The 18,213-nt window shown below is 37.0% G+C and overlaps 3 protein-coding genes across 5 annotated transcripts in view; 2 read left to right on the top strand and 1 right to left on the bottom strand.

Moving 5' to 3' along the window:
• adcy6a (adenylate cyclase 6a) overlaps positions 1 to 5,043 on the top strand; it is a 64,981-nt gene extending 59,938 nt beyond the window's left edge. For both annotated transcript variants that reach the window (XM_065286350.2, XM_065286351.2), the window contains exons 21-24: positions 1,960 to 2,223; positions 2,309 to 2,513; positions 2,639 to 2,763; positions 3,044 to 5,043. In XM_065286350.2, the coding sequence (XP_065142422.1) occupies positions 1,960 to 2,223; positions 2,309 to 2,513; positions 2,639 to 2,763; positions 3,044 to 3,172 (723 nt within the window). In that variant the 3' untranslated portion in view covers positions 3,173 to 5,043. The remainder of the gene's footprint in view (positions 1 to 1,959; positions 2,224 to 2,308; positions 2,514 to 2,638; positions 2,764 to 3,043) is intronic.
• Positions 5,044 to 7,376: 2,333 nt separating this feature from the next.
• On the bottom strand, positions 7,377 to 9,606 carry LOC141281354 (sperm microtubule inner protein 11). Its single transcript, XM_073813029.1, has 4 exons — positions 9,379 to 9,606; positions 9,114 to 9,278; positions 8,327 to 8,462; positions 7,377 to 8,221 (listed from the first exon to the last, which is right to left on the bottom strand). Exons 1-4 carry the CDS (start codon positions 9,467 to 9,469, stop codon positions 8,173 to 8,175), a joined length of 441 nt encoding a protein of 146 aa, XP_073669130.1. The 5' UTR covers positions 9,470 to 9,606; the 3' UTR covers positions 7,377 to 8,172.
• LOC135772833 (polypeptide N-acetylgalactosaminyltransferase 6-like) lies at positions 8,400 to 17,878 on the top strand. Of its 2 annotated transcripts, none has more exons than XM_065282369.2 (11): positions 8,400 to 8,509; positions 10,376 to 10,852; positions 11,179 to 11,351; positions 11,716 to 11,865; positions 15,611 to 15,845; positions 15,967 to 16,084; positions 16,366 to 16,566; positions 16,686 to 16,817; positions 16,897 to 16,998; positions 17,142 to 17,312; positions 17,433 to 17,878. In XM_065282369.2, the coding sequence occupies exons 2-11, from the start codon at positions 10,377 to 10,379 to the stop codon at positions 17,544 to 17,546; spliced, it is 1,872 nt and encodes a 623-aa protein (XP_065138441.2). In that variant the 5' UTR covers positions 8,400 to 8,509; position 10,376; the 3' UTR covers positions 17,547 to 17,878. The 2 variants fall into 2 exon arrangements, with proteins under 2 accessions (XP_065138441.2, XP_065142421.1); XM_065286349.2 differs by lacking the exon at positions 8,400 to 8,509 and adding an exon at positions 9,944 to 10,075.
• The last annotated feature ends 335 nt before the right edge of the window (positions 17,879 to 18,213 follow it).

Genomic DNA, 18,213 nt, shown 5'->3' with positions numbered 1-18,213 from the left:
TACTGGTGTCTGTAAAAGTTGTATTTAGCCGAGTTGAATCTCCCTCCCTCCTTCCGTCTCGAACCGGTAGGCATGACTAGGGAGTGGCCTGGTAGAGCAGCGAAGCAATGCATTCTGGGATTTGGTGTTTTTCATCCACATCAGCCAAAAAACACATTTTCTGGCTTTTCTCTGGCTAGAAGGCACCAATTTATAAAAATAACTTCACACTTTTACTACATAGGTGACCCAATTTAATAATATATTCAAATTTAAATTGTCTGAAGAATTCCTTTAAGTTGTCACTGAATAAGAATATGTGAATGTGAAGATAACACCTTATAATTTCAAGGTGACGAAATGACCAATGGTTTGTTCTTTTAAAGTTTTTAAAGTCACAATGAAACAGAAGTTACGATTGTCTTATTTTCCCCGCCATGATGTATATGTGAGTGAAAGGGAAAGCCTGGACATACATTTCTCAATCGAGAATTGATTGGATTGTTGGAAGTTGGGTCATGTTGCTATTTGCTAATCGGTGTGAACTTTTCCTGGGCCCCGGCCTTTCGCCATTCTTCGTGACCGGAAGGAGATTTACATTTTGGTTGAAAGATTATGACAGCACGTTCATTTAAAAAAAATAATGAAGCTCACAGATAAGACATTTGTAAAAAAAAAAAATTTAATTCATTGTGACTTTACATGGAAGGAATCTGAAATTCGACGCATCACGATCTATTTCCTGTAAAGGTTTAGTAGACAACATAACTTTAAAGAAAAATAAAACAGAGCCACTCAGCGATCTAACAGTGCTATTTTCTTTCTACAAATGTTTGATAGCAAACTTTCAATATTATAAAGATAATGGGTCTCATTCACTAATAATTGCGTACGTTTTTTGTATTTATACGCACATTTGAACTTGCCTAAATCACAACTAAACAAATGAATTTGTTCTTATACTCGCGCTCTTGCGTTAGTGAGTTTGGAGTTTTGAGATCGATTGATACAATTTTTATTAGATTAGATTTTTTAAGAATTTTTAAGAAGTATTAGTATGAACGGTTTTGTTGAATCATGATTTGTTCTTGAAAACATCTGTACGCACATTTCACGCACCAATTCTTGCGTATGCATGATTAATATTTAAGACCCTTGTGTCTTGCAAGTTGTTCTTCGAAAAGTCCTCATGGTAGCAGCATGGTAGCTTGTTGTAAACACAGCTTTGTTTCCAGCAGACTCATACAGCTGTGTAGACCGTCAGATTTTGCATTGTGGTGCATTATAAGACGATCCATTAAAGGAAAACACCACCGCTTTTTAATATTTTACTATATTCTTACCTCAACTTAGACGAATTAGTACATAACCTATCTTTTTTCAATGCATGCACTTAATCTTTGTATAGCACGTCGTGAATATGTTAGCATTTAGCCTAGCCCCATTTATTCCTTAGGATCCAAACAGGGATGAATTTAGAAGCCACCAAACACTTCCACGTTTTCCCTATTTAAAGACTGTTACATGAGTACTAATACGAGTAAATATGGTGGCACAAAATAAAATGTGGCGATTTGTAAAGTGGATAAAAATGAGAACTATATTGTATGGTGGAAGAGCACTTAGTTTGCAGCACTTCCACCTCAGCGTGCAGCAATATCATCACTCCTGACTCCTCCCCCTCTTGCTCAAACTTCCGAAGTCAGGAGTGATGATGTTACTGCGCCAGAGATAAGAACATAGTAAAATATTGAAAAACGGTGGTGTTTTGCTTTAAAGTTAGAATAGGCAATTTTGGAGAGGCTAGCCATAGCAAGCTAGCCTCACCTGCTCTAAAACACATTTTAAACTCTTTTAGCTATTTCTTAACCAAAACAGTTCCTGGATAAAATTGTTTACTATGCCTATAAAGAACTAGACTCCATACTCATTCCAGCTTATCCATATCAATATTTTTCCTCTTTGTCATGCCTTCTACAGGCCACAGAAGAGAAAGAGGAGATGGAAGAGCTTCAAGCCTACAACCGCCGGCTCCTCCACAACATTCTGCCTAAAGATGTGGCTGCCCACTTTCTAGCCATAGAGAGAAGAAACGACGAGCTCTACTATCAGTCCTGCGAGTGCGTGGCCGTCATGTTCGCCTCCATCAGCAACTTTTCAGAGTTTTACGTGGAGCTGGAGGCAAACAACGAGGGAGTGGAGTGCCTGAGGCTTCTCAATGAGATCATCGCCGATTTTGATGAGGTAAGGCTGGAGGTTGACGTAAAAGTAAGAGATGACTGAACTGTTATCTGCATTATGTGCTCTTGTTATCCTTCCTCTGTTCTAGATCATCAGTGAGGAGAAATACAGGCAGCTGGAGAAAATCAAGACCATCGGCAGCACCTACATGGCCGCGTCCGGCCTCAACGACTCCACCTATGACAAAGAAGGTCGTTCGCATATAACCGCCCTGGCGGACTACGCCATGCACCTCCGCGAGCAGATGAAATACATCAACGAGCATTCCTTCAACAACTTCCAGATGAAGATTGGTGAGCAACACATAAACATTTATCAAAGGCTTCGTTTTTCAAGTTGTCCTATTTCAAGGATGCTATCACATGTTAAGCAGCAAAACCAGCAGCGAAAAAACCAATGCATAAATCTATGTTTGTAGGACTAAACATAGGGCCAGTGGTCGCAGGAGTTATTGGAGCCAGAAAACCCCAGTATGATATTTGGGGAAACACAGTCAACGTGGCCAGTCGAATGGACAGTACTGGGGTCCCAGACCGAATTCAGGTACACCTTTAAAGTCTTACGCTACATTCAGACTGTCGATGTTTAGGGTGGACAACCACATATCTCAGACTTTATATGAGTTTCCAAACTAACATTCTTTTTAACCCAAACAAAAAAGCACACCATGTAAAAGACAAAATAAAATAATGCATGCACTGTAAAAGGTTTTGCCACAAGCTCAACTTTATGGTGATTTGTTGAGACAGCATTTCACCTCGTGACATTTTAATCAAAATAAAAATGTTCTGGCCCTGATATTTTAATGGATTTTTTTTTTCAGGTGACCACAGATCTGCACCAGGTGTTGGCCAGTAAAAGTTACCAGCTGGAGTGTCGAGGGGTCGTAAAAGTTAAGGGCAAGGGTGAGATGACCACTTACTTCTTGAACGATGGACCCCCCAACAGTTAGCAGCTCACTAGCATTCCTTCAGATGTTCACAGTTCTCCGGAGAGAAGGATTGCTCGACGCAACCCGAAGTCAAACAAGTAGCCATCGCTATCACTTGAAAACAAACAATAAAGAACCTCACAAAAAACAAACAGGACTCCAGACCGGAGAGCAGTCACGTAACGCGGCGGCCGTGGATGTGGCCGCGCGCCTTGAAGGACGATTGTTTCTGGTTTTAAGCCTCAGGCTCCTTGAAAGATGCAAAGTCGGTTTATTTAATAAAGGCCTTTAAATTCGCCGAAGAGAAACGCTGTACATATGGCATTTTTCCCCGTTTTATTTTTGTGTGACATGTTTCCTCCGTTGTTTTTGTTTCAGGAAAATATAAATACAGGTACTCATGTTTTGTTCTGAATTTCTTATTTATTTCAATCTTGATGTTTTCGTGCAAAAAGTCCTTTATGGAAACGTGTGAAAACGCACACGCATTTATACCGTACGTAAACACGTACAAGCGTATATTTGTGTGCAAATACAGTATCTGTATAAATTAAGAAGAAAACTATTGACCAAAGACCAAAGTATTTAATAGAAAGAAGATGTTAAAACGTTTGTTGAAGTTTAAATATTATGTAACACCCTCACCCCTTTTCTGTTTTACGTTTTATTGTTTAAAGACGCATTACACCATTTGGCCCGCAATCCGGGTGACTGGCAGGGCGTTGTGTTCTTGATCAAATGAAGGACTGAAGGATTTCTGTTTTGAATGAAGATGAGATCGGATAAGTTGGGAAGTTTCTCTGGATGGGTATGCTTTTCAGGTCACGTCCTCGAGGGAGACTTCCCTTTCGTTTTGTGTTTTCCGTCAACCATTTCTTCTTTTTCAAAGAAGTATTTTTGGTACAAAATGAAATAAAAGGAAAAAAAGTTTTTTGGAAGCATCTGGGGAAAAGCCACGGCATTGGAAACCACGGTACGAGACAGTTTATCAAGTTCCAATTCATTACAGAAGGACTTTTTTAAAAACGAAAGAAATATATCTATAAATTATGACTGAATACTGTGCTTTGTAATCTCGAAGGGGCGTAACTCTTTTCACTGTGAGGTTTATATGATACGACAAGCTGCTTTCTTGCCAAACTAAAACAGCTCAAAAGCATGTCTGATTGTGGTATCTTCTCTACAATTTTTGTTTGTTTGTTCGTTTGACTCCCTGAAGTTTTAATGTTTGAGTATTTTGTCTCACCTCTGTATCTATTTTTTACATTTTTATTCCTGTTATGGTTGTTCTGATCTATTCCATTATGATTTCATTCCAGCTGAAGATAGGAAACAGTGACCTGAACTGAGACATTTAAGCAAGTTGGTACTAACTGATCAGCTGCAGTCAGTGACTTACGAAGACTAGTATTCCCTCTTCGGCTTTATTTCAGCGAGAAGCACTTTAAATAGACAGTTCAGCCCAAAAAGGAAAATTCTGTCATTGTTTCTGTCGACCTTCATGTTTTTCCAAACCTGTTTGACTTTCTTCTGTGTAACACAAAAGTAGAAATGGTTTGCAGTTGTAATGAAAATAGACTGAAGCTTTTGAGCTTCAAAATTAATGCTTAGCACCATTAAAATGCGGTTCATTCGATTTGTAAGTTATGTTCATGTTCGGAAGCCATATCTTAAAATTTTAAGTTAATGTGTTGCATTTATGAAAGTTACGCAGGTTTGGACCATGAGCAATTTTAATAGTCAAGTCACATTTATTACTACAGCACTTTTTACAATGTTTCATTTCTTTAAACCAAGAAATTATTAAATATATACAGCAGGTAATATAAGTATTGAATACGTCACCATTTTTCTCCGTTAAAGGATTAGTCATTTTCTTAAAAAAATCCAGATAATTTACTCACCACCATGTCATCCAAAATGTTGATGTCTTTCTTCGTTCAGTCGAGAAGAAATTATGTTTTTTGAGGAAAACATTCCAGGATTTTTCTCATTTCCAGGACTTTAATGGACCTCAACACTTAACACTTAACTCAACACTTTCAAAGGACTCTAAACGACCTCAACCGAGGCATAAGGGTCTTATCTAGCGAAACGATTGTCATTTTTGAAAAGAAAAAAAAATTCACTTTAAACCACAACTTCTCATCTATCTCCAATCCTGTGAAGCGCCAGCACGATCTCACGTAAAATGCGTAATGCCGTGAAAGGTCACATGTTACATATATGAAACGCACATTTGCGGACCATTTTAAACAATAAACTGACACAAAGACATGAATTAGTGTCATTCAAAATACAACAACGTCGGAGCGGTCCTCTTTCAACACACTTGTAAACACTGGGGCGTAGTTTTGCATACCTCTTCCGTGATCTCTTGACGTGATGACGTTTTGCCGGAGATAGACGAGAAGTTGTGGTTTAAAAGTGCATATTTTTAATTTTTCTTGTCAAAAATGACAATCGTTTCGCTAGATAAGACCCTTATACCTCGTTTGGGATCGTTTAGAGTCTTTTAAAACTGTTAAGTGTTGGGGTCCATTAAAGTCCATTAAAATGAGAAAAATCCTGGAATGTTTTCCTCAAAAAACATAATTTCTTCTCGACTGAACAAAGAAACACGTCAACATTTTGGATGACATGGTGTTTAGTAAATTATCAGGATTTTTTTTTTTAAGAAAATTGACTAATCCTTTAACATATTTCTAAAGGTGCTATTGACATGAAATTTTCACCAGATGTTGTTCCATGCTATCCACACATTCAAAGAAATCAAATCATATACAGTTCATGTCAATAGCACCTTTAGAAATATATTTACTAAAAAATGGTGACGTGTTCGATACTTATTTTGCCCACTGTACATATAAATATCATAATAAATCACAATATATATCACAATAAATAAGGAATTTGCAATAACTTTATACAATTACCAAATTATCAATTTTGGGTGAACTGTTCCTTAAAGGACGAGCTAAATGTATTTAAAATGTACTGTTTTAACTCATGCATTTCAAAGATAAAAATCTCTGTCAACAAGTTGTATAGATTTAACTTTTAACTATTTCTCAGCTAGCTAATTGCTAACAAATCCAATAGGGGAGTCCCATACACTATGTGCAGAGTGAATTGCATTGCAATTGCCTTAACTGAACAAGCGTAAATATACGATTAACAGTGCCTCTTCTGTATTACACGACGCAGCTTCTGTAAATAATCAGGACATGATAACTCCCATAGTGTTTTAAGGGGCCACGTCTGCTAACTCGGCCTCCTGTTCCAGTTCACTGACTTGCATGGCAACCAATTTCCTGCTGATTCCCACTTATCAACAACTTGTAGTAGCTTGGTCATTGCATGTCAGTTGATCACGTTTGTACCAAAGGCAGGGTGCCCTGTTGTTCTGACCAGTATGTGCAATAAAGTGTATAAGGATAAAGATTTAGTGAGAAGGGAGCAAACATAGTATCTGATGTAGTGTGGTTGAGCAGAAGACGTGTTTTAGTACTACTGACTTTTACACTGGGGCCTCTGTCTAGACTCCTGATCGGCTCTTTATTTTCGTAACCGTTTCGTTTGTTTTCTTATGGTTTTTACTTTAGTCGAAGGACTAAAAAGGGACTAGCTTTTCACCTTTGCAAATGAAAAGTTGAAAAGACTCTTGATGAATATAAAAAAACTTCTCCCCTCTAAAAATAAAAAACAAAATGTCTGTTTTATTTGTTTTTGTAATTGTTTTTATTGTTTTCTTCATATTGTTTACTTTTATTTATATTTTGCATTAACTAGTGATGATGCATAAATGTTTGCTTTTGTAATAACTAAAATAATTCATTTGATGGTGCCCATCCTTTGCTGATAATGGCAGTAAGATTTATTTGTTTGCAATTAATAATGACTTCAATAATCAAACCTAGCTATAAATTAATTTTAAGTAGGGCTGCATAACAACTAATCACAACTAATCGTTTGCAGAATAAAAGTTTTTGTTTGCATCATATATTTATATGTGTGTGTATTGTGTATAACAATTATGTATATATAAAAAACATGCATGTATATATTTTAAGAAAAAAAGTGTATATATTTAGTATTCATATTGATATATAATTTAAATTATATATAAATATAAAAATGTATATACACATGTTAATATTTTTGTAATATAAATGTGCATGTTTGTGGATTTATATATGCACCTAATTATTATACACACACACACACACATATGATGTAAACAAAAACTTTTATTCTGCAAACGATTAGTTGTGTTTAGTTTTTATGCAGCCCTAATTTTAAAAATGTGAACTGATTTGACCTTATGCAACTCTACCTCCAGTTGTGGGTAAGAAAATACAACTTGCTCAGATACTGTAAATATTTTAGTGGCCGCATCCAAACGCATTTTATGTTTGTAATGCAATCACCATTGCTAAGATAACTTAACCACTGATCCTGGATCAGTTATTTCATTTAGTTTAGGTCAGATTGTGATGCTAATGAAAGAACATAACATGAAGGTGGCTATTAAAAACTTTATTAACTCAAGTTTCAAGTAAAGTTTCAAGTTTTGACTAAAAAATATTATCTAGCTTAAAATACTGAACACAGTATCTACAGACAACCATTGTACATTATTTTAACAACATGGCACTTTCATAGATAACAGTATGTGTAGTGAATGTTATGCTTTTGTTAACAAATTATTTTCAGAGAAATTTTTTACATAACGGAAAGAGTCATCTGGCTATCCCACAAGATTAATATGAATGTATTAATGTCAGTATTTGTCAGGGTTGATGTCATCAGTACTGTGATATCACAAGGAGGCAGATTTAGGTCTGTATTTGCTCTTTTGAGTGAGATTGCATTTCCTATCGATTTGCTGGACAGATAGGGATAAGACGGTTGTGTTGCAGGATCATGGATTGCAAAAAGGAACAGTGAGTGTCAATGTATGTGCGTGTCTGTTGGGCATACATGTAAGGCAGTGTATTGATGGTTTCTCAGACCAGGAATCAAAACAGGCTGAAGTCTGAATGGGTCATTGACATCTGGTTTACAAACCTAAGAAAAGAAAAGGCAAATAAGTATTAAAGCATTACATCCTGGGAGTAACGCTTATAGTTTCTCAAGATCTTAAACCAGCAGAATGTAAAAAATGTATCATACTTTGTCATTTCACTGTTTTTGTGCGGGAAGCGGCGAATCGTAATCCAGGGCTCCTGATTTTTGTGGCCACCGGTGGGAACCCACCAACCGTACTGCTGATTGTCCGTCAAAGGTACACGATACAGATCTCTAGGAGCTGAGAGGATAAACAACATCGCTTCAGTGATCCACAATTGCATGCAAGTGAGTATGAGAGCTCAAGAGGTTATGGATAAACACAGCAAAAATGTACTTCGATGAGCCCATATATTGTCTGTTTGTCAGCCAATTTGTTAGCAAACTTTGTGTGATCCAATTTTACAAATATTGGAAAAATGTTATCAATAGCATTATTGTTACATCTAACCATAGCCTAAGCATCACTGAATGTTTGTATGTATCGTATCGTAATAGTTGCTTATGAGTCTTTGTATTGTCCTTAATGTGAAAAGATTAATCTCAACATCAAACAATTCATTCAAATATGCAGAAGATACTAAAAAGCAAAGATTCTACAGGACATTATGATCGCAATTGTACAAGGTTAGGCTTACGTTACGTCAAAAAAGTGCATGTTTAAAAAACTAAGTACTATGATATGTCGAAAAAAACATGAATTTATTATAATCCATGTGAAAATCCCCATTCAATTTTTTTACTACAAATTAAACCAAAAACAACCACAATGTAAACAATAGTAAATACAATATTTGTGTACTAGTTTTTCAGTTTGAGCAAGAATGTTTTCATACAAAAATATATATTTTTTGCGAGTTAAAATGCAACTAATAATTTGGTCTGAACTTACATTTGTTTATGTGAGCCCGTCTAATAATCTGTTTGTATTGGCCCTGATTCTGATGGGCATCTGGGTCCAGACTGTACCCACCGCCGCATCGATCAGCGTATGTCAGTGCCCTTTTCGTGTTGATGGGTGGAAGACTGCCCACTTGACTCTGCGACACTGAAACATCTGAAAGAAAATATTAAACATTTGACATAGCTCGTTAAAACATCCTGCTAAAAATATATATTAACTTACATTAAAGTCAGAACAGCGCGCGTGCACATACCTCGAACATCTCGTTTGTTTTGGGCAGATGATAACATTCTGTCCCCAATAGGACTTTGATAACCGAGATATGTTAATCCAAAGAATGCCATATCCTAAAACTAACTACCAGCCGATCAAGAACTTACGAAAAAACCGAACAGGCGCTGAAAACAACCGAAAGAAAGACTCGTTGTTTGAACTGTTACTCGTTACCATGGAAACGCCACTTCCCCCATTCATGTAACACGTGCTTACCTCGGCTCGTTGGCGATTTACATCGGTTTATCACATCGCAGGCCTTAAGAACGGAAGACCCTGTGTTACACAGACTTATTGGTTACACAGACGTTTTGCTACACCGGATTGTTTTGACATACAGATTATGAAGTGTGTTCATTCAGCGCTGCAAGTACTGACAGGCGGATGACGTCAAAGTACCGCGAGAGCTAGTCAAAATTAGACAACTTTGTGAGATGTCTTGAATCGCTCTCGCGGTACTTTTACGTCATCGGACTGTCGGTTTTTGCGGCGCCGCATGAAGTCGAACAAACCTATGTAGATTAACCTGCAGAGGAAATAAACCGAATGAGGTTCACCTGACATGCGTGACACTGCTCTGTTGAAATACGACATGAAATACGACATTTAATACAAAATATATTATCTAAGGTGTATATAATACCGAAAAGTACAAATCAACACTCAATTGAATACAGGTAAGCATATACCTGAGGTAAATTAATAGGGGTAAAAAGTGAATTGTTCGAGCTGGATTGTTTTGGTTGAATCAAGTGAATCACTTGAAGTACTCGTATAAAAAAACACATCACAACAAGTTGAAACAAAGTGTATTTTTAAAAGATTAATACGAATCTGAGATTTATTTTTGTCATTTTTTATCACCTATTTGCTGTTTATGTGCTGAAATATGCCACAATCACGAAGTCAATAATAATGGGTTTATAAAATAAATGTATTAATTATTAAGATCATTATGACCTTTTGTTTCTTTTAAGGATGCGCATAAGAAGTCCTACATGTGCACTTCCCGTAAAATTAAGTTTCTTGGGACTTACCCTTTTACTCTCAATGCTATGGGCATTACAGCAAGATCCAGGGGTGTGGAGGTCCACCAGCTTTTTAAAAGGTCTTTCCCTAAAGCCAAGAAACAGAAGCAGTGAAGTTTGGAATCCAAGCAGCATTAAAATGAATATCACTGCACCACTCATGAATAAAGGGATTTTGGGATTATCTGAAGGTGTCAAGTGTCCCTCTGGGTTCTACAGCCCGGAGGAACTCAAGCCGCACATAGAAAGACCTCTTGAAGATCCTAAAGGACCTGGGGCTGATGGAGACCCCTTTATTACTGGCACGATGACTCCTGCTGAGCTGAAAGAACAGCAGGAAGGTTTGGTTCGGAACAGCTTCAACCAATATGCCAGTGATCGTATATCCATACACCGTGGTCTTGGGGCTGACACAAGGCCGCCTGAGTGAGTAGCAGTATAGGGCAAGTGAGAGACATATTTTGTTGACCCAAGGACAACATTTTTGAAAATAAAATCTAAACCCTAACCATACCTGAACCCTAAAATAAAAGGGAAATGATAATGGTCTAGATGCAGCTAATCTTGGTTGTAAGCTTAAACTTGAAACAAACTGTAAAATTCTTTCTGAAATTTGATTGTTTGATTGAAATGTTGTCCCGGGGTCAGCATAATGTTGCCCAGAGGACATCAATAACAAGGCAAAAACGGGAGATCCATAGTAGGAGGTCATTTCCAGATCCATTCTTATTCACGTTTGTTACTTCTCCAAGATGCATTGAGCAAAAGTTCAGTCGATGTCCGCAGTTACCCACTACGAGTGTGATTATTGTGTTTCACAATGAGGCGTGGTCCACCCTCCTTCGTACGGTTTACAGTGTTTTGCATACGTCGCCTGCTGTACTGCTCAAAGAAATTATACTGGTGGATGATGCAAGTACTCAAGGTGAGTAAAAATGTCTTATTGTTAAATGAAAGTACTTTGTATAAATCTGGTAAAGTAGATCATAACCAAAGTAGAGTTTCTTTGAAATGAATAAATTGTTACAAACTATAATGATGCCTTGAATCCTTAAAAACGTAACCTCAGATGGGACCTGGGCTGTATGTACTGTACTGTATGTACCAGAATATCTAAGACACTTAGGGTTGGGAATCTTATGCATGGGTTCAAAAGCAGGGCCTCAGAAAATGCATCAATGAGCTAAACTATAAACTAGAAACCACATTATGCAAGCAAGCACACTTGCTCTAGTTAAAACAATGTGAACCTTGAATTCCAGTTCTCCAAAGTAGCCTTTTTTCTGCAGATCATCTAAAAGCCCCATTAGACCAGTACGTCCAGAATTTTGGTATTGTGCGTGTTCTGCGACAGCATAAGAGGAGAGGTCTTATCGCTGCTAGACTGTTGGGTGCACGGGAGGCTGGAGGAGAGGTGCTTGTCTTTCTGGATTCTCACTGTGAGTAGAAATTAAATCGTAAAGCACCCCAGCAAAAGACATCTAATAGGCGTCCACACACAGCCCAGAGGTCTAGGCTAAAACAAGGCAAAATTTGGGATGTCAGTTTAATTTAAATAAACGTCTGTAGGAGCCGATGGTGTGGTGGGACATGTGGTGCAAATGCACTTTCGGTGACCCAAGTTTCAATCTCGGCTCGAGTCCTTTGCTGATCCCATACCCCTCTCCCCACTCTGTACTTTCATGTCCAAATCAAGGCAAAAATTGACTTTAGTAAATGTCTAATCATGACCAAAAAATATATAAATATATATAATAATAAAATAAATAAATAAAATGCCCTATAAGCAACTAGATGAATTAAACCAAACACCTTGTAATAATTGTTTACTTTGCTTACCTGATCGGGTGATTCTCACAAAATCCAGATTTAGGAGGTGTCCAGCATCAGAATTTTTAAAAAACCCCTTGAAACCAATTTTTTCAGATTAAGGTCTGAATTTACTATAACCATTATTTTTAGAGGATTTAAAAAATATTTCCTATGGAATTATTTACATTTTTTAGATTATCATTATCAAAAATTATCAGTACCGCAACATGATATTACATTAATTATGCATTTACAAACTCATGTTTCGGTAATGAGAAAAAAAAGTTTTGAGTAAACTAAATTTTAACTTTTATCTGGAAAGAAAAAATAAGAACTGCTTACCTGGTAGCCATCTTGAGTGTCACAGTCATTATGTCCCTTCCAACATTTTTTTTAAATGTTAGTTCCTTGAGGGATTAAACAATGTTTGAAAACTGTTGTGGAGGATGAGAAAATTGGTCTTAAAGACATTTATATTCCTTATTGTTGTCTCCACATTTACCAATTATCACCAAATACCACATGTTTCATTACTGTAAATGTTTATAGTATAACATGCACTGAAGCTTTTTTTTTTTTATACATATTTCCATGTCAAAGAACCCAAATCCAGTCATTGCGGTAATGAAAATTTTCCCCTTAAATGTGAAAAACCAACAAAATTGGTTTGTATGTAACCGTATGCTTCTTATTTTGATACTCTTACTTTTTTATCAAAATGTTTCATGACACCTCTTAACTCTAATTTCGTGAGAATCACCCGATCATACATCACGCTATTTAGGCAAAAACAGCATGTAACCAAATTCAAGTTTATTTTGGCTAGAAGTGGGTTACTCATAGCCGGATTATATTGGGTCTATAGTTAACCTAGACCAGGGGTGGACATTCCTGGTCCTAGGGGGTTTGTTTGATTAGCGTTGAAGCCAGTAGTGGCCTGTGACTTCTCTTCCGAGGGGCGTGAATTCAAAATAAGTGTTCGTAGTGTTGTGTGTTTCTCGTAATTTCAAAATATGTGTTTGTTGCGTCATGTAAACTTATGTATATCATGTGTTTTGTCAAAATACGAGCCTGCTGCACACGCGTCAAAATGATTTATGATAAAAGAGACACTCGTGTTCACAAAATACTCGCAAGACACTAATTTAACACTAAACTCTGATTAGACATGAGATTAAGCGAGAATCTAGCAAACGCGAGCATCTCTTTTATCATAAACCCCTTCGAAGCATCTGCAGCAGGCTCGTATTTTGACATCACACGTTATGCACATAAGTTTACATGACGCGCCGAAACATGACACACATGACAGACTATATGCATGTAGCCGCCAATGGTTGGAGCTAAACTTTGCAGGACAGTGGCACTCCAGGACAAGAAATATCCACCACTGACCTAGACAGTAAATTGACTGCTATTGCTTGCTGGGAACTTGACAGAAATCCATGACTTTCATTCCATACATCTAGACTTTCAGATTAAATATCAGCTTGGGCTTTCAAAATAAGACCACAAGGTCTGGTGCTTCAGTTAAAGATTGACCATTATAAAAGCATAAACGTATGCACAAGATATCACATAATGTACAGTATTGTTCAAAATAATAGCAGCACAATGTGACTAACCAGAATAATCAAGGTTTTTAGTATATTTTTTATTGCTACGTGGCAAACAAGTTACCAGTAGGTTCAGTAGATTCTCAGAAAACAAACAAGACCCAGCATTCATGATATGCACGCTCTTAAGGCTGTGCAATTGGGCAATTAGTTGAAAGGGGTGTGTTCAAAAAAATTGCAGTGTCTACCTTTGACTGTACAAACTCAAAACTATTTTGTACAAACATTTTTTTTTTCCTGGGATTTAGCAATCCTGTGAATCACTAAACTAATATTTAGTTGTATGACCACAGTTTTTTAAAACTGCTTGACATCTGTGTGGCATGGAGTCAACCAACTTGTGGCACCTCTCAGCTGTTATTCCACTCCATGATTCTTTAACAACATTCCACAATTCATTCACATTTCTTGGTTTTGCTTCAGAAACAGCATTTTTGATATCACCCCACAAGTTCTCAATTGGATTAAGGTCTGGAGATTGGGCTGGCCACTCCATAACATTAATTTTGTTGGTTTGGAACCAAGACTTTGCCCGTTTACTAGTGTGTTTTGGGTCATTGTCTTGTTGAAACAACCATTTCAAGGGCATGTCCTCTTCAGCATAGGGCAACATGACCTCTTCAAGTATTTTAACATATGCAAACTGATCCATGATCCCTAGTATGCGATAAATAGGCCCAACACCATAGTAGGAGAAACATGCCCATATCATGATGCTTGCACCTCCATGCTTCACTGTCTTCACTGTGTACTGTGGCTTGAATTCAGAGTTTGGGGGTCGTCTCACAAACTGCCTGTGGCCCTTGGACCCAAAAAGAACAATTTTACTCTCATCAGTCCACAAAATGTTCCTCCATTTCTCTTTAGGCCAGTTGATGTGTTCTTTGGCAAATTGTAACCTCTTCTGCACATGCCTTTTTTTTAACAGAGGGACTTTGCGGGGATTCTTGAAAATAGATTAGCTTCATACAGACGTCTTCTAACTGTCACAGTACTTACAGGTAACTCCAGACTGTCTTTGATCATCCTGGAGGTGATCATTGGCTGAGCCTTTGCTATTCTGGTTATTCTTCTATCCATTTTGATGGTTGTCTTCCGTTTTCTTCCACGTCTCTCTGGTTTTGCTCTCCATTTTAAGGCATTGGAGATCATTTTAGCTGAACAGCCTATCATATTTTGCACCTCTTTATAGGTTTTCCCCTCTCCAATCAACTTTTTAATAAAAGTACGCTGTTCTTCTGAACAATGTCTTGAACGACCCATTTTCCTCAGCTTTCAAATGCATGTTCAACAAGTGTTGGCTTCATCCTTAAATAGGGGCCACCTGATTCACACCTGTTTCTTCACAAAAATAATGATCTCAGTGATTGAATGCCACACTGCTATTTTTTTGAACACACCCCTTTCAACTAATTCAACTAATTGCCCAATTGCACAGCCTTAAGAGCGTGCATATCATGAATGCTGGGTCTCATTTGTTTTCTGAGAATCTACTGAACCTACTGGTAACTTGTTTGCCACGTAGCAATAAAAAAAATATACTAAAAACCTTGATTATTCTGGTTAGTCACATTGTACTGCTATTATTTTGAACAAGACTGTATGCCTTTCAGTGTCACTTTTTAAAAAAATGTAAAGGAGATAGACTGACAGTAGTAACATGAAAGTCTATTTTTGAAACATTAGTCATCATCTTTTCAGATTTTTACAATGTTCGGTTCATTACATACCCTGATATTGTCTGTGTGTTTCTCAGGTGAATGTTTTTATGGTTGGTTGGAACCTTTGTTGGCTCGGTTAGTTCAGGAACCTACCACAGTCGTGAGTCCAAACATCGCTGTTATCAACAACAACAATTTACAGTTTATGAAGCCGGCGCCCTCGGGCCGTACACAGTCCCGTGGGAACTTTAACTGGGTCCTGAATTTTGGTTGGGAGACCATACCAGAACACGAGAGATTGAAACGCAAAGATGAGACACATCCTGTCAGGCAAATGATTTACAAATACACAACTCTTTATTCACACACTTAACATAAAGTGTGTTTATATTACTGCTTCTCATGAGACATCAACCAGCTCTTTATATAATGTTTTAAATATTTTGTTTAGGACACCAGCCTTTGCTGGTGGGCTTTTTGCCATTTACAAGCAGTTCTTCGAACACATCGGTACTTATGATGACAAGATGGAATTTTGGGGAGGAGAGAACATAGAAATGGCTTTTAGGGTAAGTCCCATGACTTTGATCCTCTGAAAGGGTTTGCCAAATATGCCACCTGTCTTCCATTGTTTGAACAAAAAGGTAGCCCCACCCCAAATAAACATAATTTGGGGTGAGAAGTGCCTCTAAGTTTTCTGATTGGCTAACATATTTGATGTTTAGACTATAGTTTGTAATGGTCTCTGTAAAATATTTATCTGAAATCAAAAATCTACTTATAATGCAGAAATAAATACTCCTTATACCCCAATTTAAACTAAATCTGGTTTTATTTTGTATTCTTGCAGGTATGGTTGTGTGGTGGAAGTCTGGAGATCATTCCCTGTTCTGTGGTCGGCCATATATTTCGCACCAAAAATCCCCATCCCTTTCCGAAAGGTTTGTATGTCATTATGCGCAACCAGGTTCGCCTCGCTGAAGTCTGGATGGACGACTACAAGAAGATTTTTTACAACAGAAATAAGAAAGCGGCCACCATTGCAAAAGAGGTGAAATAAATCGATCAAATCTGTTATGCTTTCCTTTTTAATCTAGCTATACATAGTCTAAAATCTAACTAAAATGTATACAGCTCATGTCTTTTTATTCTTACCTTCGAGGAGCATAGAAATCGTATGGGGACATTAGCGAGCGCCTGAAACTCAAAGAGGAACTGCACTGCAAAAATTTCTCTTGGTATCTGGAAAACATTTACTCTGAGGCATTTGTGCCCGATTTAAATCCTGTGATGTTTGGATCGGTAATGAAGCCTTGTCATTTGATATTTATTGCAATACTATCCAAATATTAGCACAGTGTTTTATTATTTTTGCATATAGTTACAGAACATTGCCACAAGCAGTTGTCTTGATATCGGTGAGAAGAATCCTGGAGGGAAGTCTGTGATTTTATTTCCTTGTCACAACATGGGAATAAATCAGGTACTTTAATGACTGCTGATTTCATCCTCTGATTGATGAAAATTTTGCAATCACACAGAAGTATACCGCAGTCCGCAGAATTTAATAAATTTAAATTTTTTCTTATTTGACAGCCACCTATGTTTTTTCTTGTTCCTTTGTAGTATTTTGAGTACACGTCACATCAGGAGCTAAGGCACAATATTAATAAGCAGCTGTGTCTGCATGCGACGATCGAGCCTGAACCCGTGCGGGTAGAGCCGTGCAACTTTAAGGGTGTTGGAACAGATCCAGCTCCACAGCAGATATGGAGCCTTATTCTCACCTTACCAAAGGTACAGTATGTTGTATATCCCAGCATCCAAACCTTTTTTTTATATAGATATCGTTCATTTTGACAAAAATTTGACATTTAATATGCATCTTACTTTTTGTATGTTTGTAATTGTTTGCAGATATATCTTCTCCACAATGTTTTGTTTAATAAATGTTTAATGGTGCAGAATGGCAATGTCGTCATGAAGAGCTGTAACCCACCTGATGTTTATCAGCAATGGGCCTTCAGCTGATCTGAAAGTTAATTTAATTTGAGCTCATCGGATTACCTCACTTGTGTCTGAAATGATTGCACAAAACAGGATTGAAAAATTACTGACCAATGCATAGTTGCACAAACATTGCATCATTCTTTTGCACTAATGTACATTTAAATTAGCATGTAATGTGCATTACATTAGCGTGTCTTGTTACATTTCATAATTGAGGACTTGATTTGATGCAATAATACCAGTGTTGAATGTTTGCATACTTTTAGTAACACTTAATATTTTTTGTGCATTGAACATTTACGGAAAGCACTATTTCAAACAATGTTGAAAGTTTTGTTTCCTGAATTTGTTTATTCACCAAGGTTTAAAGAAAACATTAGCATGTGATTGTGATTCATTTAATTGATGTATTTATTGTAAAACTTGTTGAAATTCTTAATAAAGTATAAAGTCTTTTACTAAACAATGTGTCATGACTGGTTATAACAGAAAGTGAGCTCTAGATATAAACACCTTCATTTACACCATTTAACGCAAGGTGGCGTTAATGCATTATAATCGTCTATAATTAAAATAGAATATTCAGATTTTTATGCATATATTTTAAAAGTTAATTATATTATATAGTAAATGTGGCTAATTGTTGCACCGAAACAGTGCTTGATTTATTTTTAAAATTACTTGCAAC

The sequence above is a fragment of the Paramisgurnus dabryanus genome, chromosome 21 (assembly GCF_030506205.2).
Source record: "Paramisgurnus dabryanus chromosome 21, PD_genome_1.1, whole genome shotgun sequence".
NCBI lineage: Eukaryota > Metazoa > Chordata > Actinopteri > Cypriniformes > Cobitidae > Paramisgurnus > Paramisgurnus dabryanus.
This window is presented reverse-complemented; position numbering and strand designations above follow the sequence as displayed.